Source organism: Phocoena phocoena, chromosome 6 (genome assembly GCF_963924675.1).
Source record: "Phocoena phocoena chromosome 6, mPhoPho1.1, whole genome shotgun sequence".
NCBI lineage: Eukaryota > Metazoa > Chordata > Mammalia > Artiodactyla > Phocoenidae > Phocoena > Phocoena phocoena.
In genome coordinates, this window is record NC_089224.1 from 71,993,025 (window position 1) to 71,999,125 (window position 6,101).

At 38.7% G+C, this 6,101-nt stretch overlaps 1 protein-coding gene across 1 annotated transcript; it reads left to right on the top strand.

The window, feature by feature from the left end:
• Positions 1–3,796: 3,796 nt before the first annotated feature.
• Positions 3,797–5,588, top strand: GCNT1 (glucosaminyl (N-acetyl) transferase 1). The gene has a single exon (XM_065879564.1). It carries the CDS (start codon positions 3,934–3,936, stop codon positions 5,218–5,220), a length of 1,287 nt encoding a protein of 428 aa, XP_065735636.1. The 5' UTR covers positions 3,797–3,933; the 3' UTR covers positions 5,221–5,588.
• The last annotated feature ends 513 nt before the right edge of the window (positions 5,589–6,101 follow it).

A 6,101-nucleotide genomic window follows, 5' to 3' on the forward strand; every position in this document is an offset into this window, starting at 1 on the left:
ACCATATACAAAAACAAACTCAAAATAGATTAAAGACCTAAATATAAGACCTGAAACCATAAAACTCCTAGAAGAGAACATGGGTAGAATGCTCTTTGACATAAATTATAGCAACAGTTTTTGGGAACTGTCTCCTAAGGCAAAAGAAATAAAAGCAAAAATAAACAATGGGACCTAATTTTAAACTTAAAAGCTCTTTGCACAGCAAAGGAAACCACTGGACAAGACAAAAAGACAACCTACTGAATGGGAGAAAATATTTGCAGATGATATGACTAATAAGGGATTATTATCTAAAATATGTAAACAGTTCATACAACTCAATATAAAAACAAACAACCCAATCAAAAATGGGCACAAGACATGATTAGACATTTTTCCAAAGTAGATATACAGATGGCCAACAGCCATATGAAAATAATGCTCGTCTCTAATCATCAGGGAAATGCAAATCAAAACCACAATGAGATATCACCTCACACCTGTCAGATGGCTGTCATCAAAAGTCTACAAATAACAAATGTTGATGAGGATGTGGAGAAAAGGGAACGCTAGTACACTATTGGTGGGAATGTAAATTGGTGCAGCCACTATGGAAAACAGTATGGAGGTTCCTCAAAAAACTAAAAATAAAACTACCATATGATTCAGCAGTTCTACTGCTGGATATAAGAAGAAAATGAAAACGCTAATTGGAAAAGATACATGTACCCCAGTGTTCAAAGTAATGTTACTTAGAATAGCCAAGATATGGACACAAAGTAAATTGCCCATCGCTGGAATATTACTCAGCCGTAAAAAATGAAATTCTGCCATTTGCAACAGTGTGGATGGACCTAGAGAGTATTATGCTTAATGAAATAAGTCATACAGAGAAAGACAATACTCTGTTATTAGTTATATGTGGAATCTAAAAAATAAAACAAATGAATATATATTAACAAGCCTCACAGATACAGAGAACAAACTAGTGATTACCAGTTGGGAGAGGGCAGGGGAGGAGGAGCAAAATAGGTGTATGGGATTAAGAGACACAAACTATTATATATAAAATAAGCAACAAAGATATATTGTACAGCACAGGGAAATAAAGCCATTATTTGGCAATTACTTGAAATGGAGTATAATATATAAAGTATTGAATCGCTATGTTGTACACCTGAAACTAATATTGTAAGTCAACTGTACTTCAGTAAACAAAATAAAGTCAAATTTGGGAAGTTTTCAGCCATTATTCAATTATTTTCTTCACCCCCTCCCCCATGCTCGTGACTGCAGCCCCCTCTTTCACCCTTCTCTCCCACCCTTTCCTCCACTTTCTTTCTGACACTCCTGTTATGCATTTGTTGATGTGCTTAATAGTTTCGCACAGGTCTCTGAGCCTCTGTCATCTTTCTTAATTCTCTTTTCCTTTTGTACCTCAGACTGGATACTCTCTCTTGACCTTTCCTCAGTTCCATTGATTCCTTCTACTGTCAGTGCATACCTGCTGTTGAGCCCCTCTAGTCAGTTTTTCAGTTCAGTTATTGTACTTTCAATCCAATCAATTCTGTTGGTTCTTTTTTATAATTTCTATTTCTTTATTGAAATTCTCAATTTGGTTAAATATCTTTCTCATGGTTTGATTTAGTTCTTTAGTTCTTTGAACATACTTATAATAACTGACTGAAAGTCTTTGTGTAGTTAAGTCCAGTGCTTGGGTTTCCTCTGGGACAGTTTTTATTGAACCCCTTTTTCTGTGTATGGGCCAGACTTGTGTTTCTCTACGTGCCCTGTAATTTTTTGTTGTTGTTGAAAGTGGACATTTTATAATGCATCAACTTTAGAAATCAGACCTCTGCCCCTGCCCAGCCCAGGGTTTATTGTTGTTATGGACCTTCTCGGGTTAATTTTGTAAGTCTGTGTTCTTTATTGCATGAGGCAACTTAAGTCTCTGTTCAGTTAGCTTAGAAGCTGACTAATAATGATTAGTCAGAGATTTTCTTAAATGCCTTAAGCAGAGACTGCTTAAGGGTATAACTTTGTTTAGGGATCTGATGTGTTAATAGTTCAGATGTACACGTATTTTAGCAGAATCTTCCAATGTTTGCTTTCCAGTAGAGGTTTGGACTGGGGTGGTAGACAACATAGTTGGAGGAAGATGAGATAAGCAGCTAATTCAACTGCAAGATTGTCTTTAACGGGCCAGTGAGCATTGGGAATCCTCACAGCCGCAGAGGATATGTTGGATTTTCCAATCATATAGGACCATTAAACTGTTCCTTGGCACACATGTTGGGAAATGCTCCTAGAGTTTTCTCTGAAAAAGTTCAACCTAAATTGTGGGATGTCTTCAAACCTTTAGCAGTCCACAAACATAGCCTAAAAAAAAAAAAGACTGGAGAGAAGGTTTTAAAAGAGAAATCAACGAGCCATCATTTTGAAGAAAAAAAAGGATATTACCAGCCATCATTTTGAAGAAAAAAGTGAATATGTCGAATTAGTTTACCAGTATGCTTTCTGAGTGTGTGTGTATACTTACGTGGGCATATATATCCCTTCACAAATTTTTCTTTTTGTTTCACGTGTTTTTTTTAAAAAAGACTCATGTGACATAACAGCATTGCTGGATGCCTGGCACATTTAAGAAACCTGACTGCATAAGAAGCACTCTACATGGGCAGAGGATGTTACCTGGAATCAGAGCACTAAATGATCCCGACTTTTCTTGATTTAAATGGTAAAAAGTCTAACTACTTTTTGTAACATTACTCTGTACAAATGATGGTCAGTTATTTATTTTTATTTGTATTATTAATATTCACAATTTGTTTCCTAATTAAATATTTAAAAGTTCTAGTGCTAATTCTGGTGTTAAAAACTTTTCAGATCTCTATAAATCTGGTTTTGAGACAATTGATAGTTTTGACTTTCTTTGTTAGAACCAATTGCCGAGTAATAAAATTGACTTTTGAAAACAAAACAATATCTGTATATTTGTAAACATTTTACATAATAAAAGTGGGTTAGGGTCCTGGAATTTGAATATAGACAAAGGGTCTTTCATAAGTTACAATTTGCATACAAGTGTTGTTTTTCAGCTAGGCTGTTTCTCTATTTTGGATTATGTATGTCTTCTCTTCCTGTGGTGCCTGGTATGGAACTGAACAAAGTGAGGTCAACCCAGAACAGTTCCAAATCTGACCTGGTTTCACCTGAGCCTTTCTGTTCCAGTTTGAAAATCCCGTTGACCCGCTTTTCCTTCAAAGATTCTTAGAAGCCACAGCCATTTCTGAATGTCTCCTTAAGTGTACTCCCACTCCTAAGTTGGTAAAGAGCAGAGTGGATCTGATCTCTTCAAATACTTGGGGCTGCTGACACCAACTGATGGACATTAATGGATGTGTCAGGAGGAGCCCAGATTAGTAATGATTTCAAGGCAAGGGGTGCTAATTAGCACTGGCACAGGATCAAAAACTCACCAACTATGGAGAATTCAATAACTATAGCCTAGGTCTTCAACTGTGTTTTGCACCTCAATATACCTGAGAGGTAAAATGTTGATTGTAGGATATTCTAGCATATCCTTGTACTCAGCTTTTTAAAAAACACAATCTGGCATTGATACCAGAGATGATGTGTATCCTATAACACTACTTCCTTTCCTCTGATTGACCCACTTTGTTTTTGTCTTAAACATCTGACCTCAGCAAAGAGAACAGTTTTTGAACTTGAGAAGATGTCATGAAATACTGTATTTTTTTAAAAAAAAAAAATATATATGTATGTATCCTTTCTATTTTTCTTTTAGTGCTGCCCTCCATTTCAAGATGCCTTTGCATTTCTGATAAATGCAAACTGACAAATCTCCAGGCCACTACAGAGGGGAAATCATTACTGCTTGAAGCCTGGAAGACTGCCCTTAATAAAGCCAAGTCCCCAATTGTTGTTGAAATGCTGAGGAAGTTGCGGAGGAGGAAACTTTTTTCTTATCCCACTAAATACTACTTCTTCCTTCTTGTTTTTTCCCTGATCACCTTCTCTGTTTTAAGAATTCATCAGAAGCCTGAATTTGTAAATGTTGGACATTTGGAGCTGCTTGAAGAGAATCCTAGTAGTAATATTAATTGTACCAAAGTTCTACAGGGTGATGTAGATGAAATCCAAAAAGTAAAGCTTGAGATTCTAACAGTGAAATTTAGAAATCGCCCTCGATGGACAAACTATGACTACATAAACATGACCAGTGATTGTGCTGCTTTCATCAAGAAGCGCAAGTATATTGTAGAACCCCTTAGTAAAGAAGAGGCAGAGTTTCCAATAGCATATTCTCTAGTGGTTCATCACAAAATTGAAATGCTTGACAGGCTCCTGAGGGCCATTTATATGCCTCAGAATTTCTATTGCATTCACGTGGATACAAAATCAGAGGAATCCTTTTTGGCCGCGGTGATTGGCATTGCATCCTGTTTCAGTAATGTCTTTGTGGCCAGTCAGCTAGAGAGTGTTGTGTATGCATCTTGGAGCCGGGTTCAGGCTGACCTCAACTGCATGCAGGACCTCTACCGAATGAACGCAGACTGGAAGTACTTGATAAATCTCTGCGGTATGGATTTTCCTATTAAAACCAACCTGGAAATTGTCAGGAAGCTCAAGTCGTTAATGGGCGAGAATAACCTAGAAACGGAGAGAATGCCATCCAATAAAAAAGAAAGGTGGAAAAAGCATTATGCAGTCGTGAATGGAAAGTTGACAAACATGGGGACCGACAAAATACATCCTCCTCTTGAAACACCTCTCTTTTCAGGCAGTGCCTATTTTGTGGTCAGTAGGAGGTATGTGGAGTATGTGCTTGAGAATGAAAAAATACAAAAGTTTATGGAGTGGGCAAAAGACACATACAGTCCGGACGAGTATCTCTGGGCCACTATTCAGAGGATCCCCGAAGTCCCAGGGTCACTGTCCTTAAGCCATAAGTACGATATGTCCGACATGCACGCAATTGCGAGGTTTGTCAAGTGGCAGTACTTTGAAGGTGACATTTCCAAGGGTGCCCCATACCCGCCGTGCAGCGGCGTCCACGTGCGCTCCGTGTGCGTTTTCGGAGCGGGTGACTTGAACTGGATGTTGCGCGTGCACCACTTGTTCGCCAACAAGTTCGACACGGACATCGACCTCTTTGCCATCCAGTGTTTGGATGAGCATCTGAGGCATAAGGCCCTGGAGACGTTAAAACACTGACCCTTGGAGGCAGTTTTAGAAATAATTAGGAGGCATGAGATGTACCCCATTTGATTCTTCCACCTATAACCCTTCAAGCCCAGAGAACCTCTATGGTTTCTGCAGAGCAGGTCGGTTAGAAAGGTTGTAGCCTTCGGGCTTGACTTAGAGTTAGTGAGACTGTAGGGCAGGTTGCAGGGCGTTGTGCGGGGGAGTGGGCTGGGTGGCTGGGGAAGAGGTTGAACGCAGGTTATCCTGTTAAAAGAACTCAGGGACTGAAAAAAAACCCGAAGGTTTGACCTGTGCCAAAATTACTTGGAGAGCTTTAAATATGATGGTTTTTCCTGATTTGAATAGATTTATAGCAACAGCCAACAGTCCGGTTGTAATTTATCTTGTAGACCACATTTGTTGAAAGAGAAATTTGACTTTATTCTAAATGATCTTTGTAAATGATTGAGTTTCTGCTGTAACATTGCATTGTGTTGTGTATCTCTATATGCCATCTCAGGGAACTTGCAAAAACGGGCTTGACTGAATGTGAATATTTCCCATTTACGCTTTTAACAATGTACATATGTTTTTAAAAGCTCCCTCCCCCCACCCCGCCAGAAAAAGACCTTATAGTTTAGTTGATTCTATGAATCATCTTAGGTTATTTACGAAGTTATGGTATCTTTGATTATTATAGTGTCTACAGAGAGTAATACTCAAGTTTTTTCAAATATGTCTCGCTTCTCCTCCAGTCTCCCTAGGCCCTGCTATCAAGCTGTACATAAACTTGTTTTCATAGTGCCCCATACTCCTAGTGCCCCATACTCCTAGTGTCCCATATCCGATTGGCAGTAATTGGTGTGGAGAGCTAAGACAGAAAGGGTGAAGTGTAAGTATGGCAGAGGGGA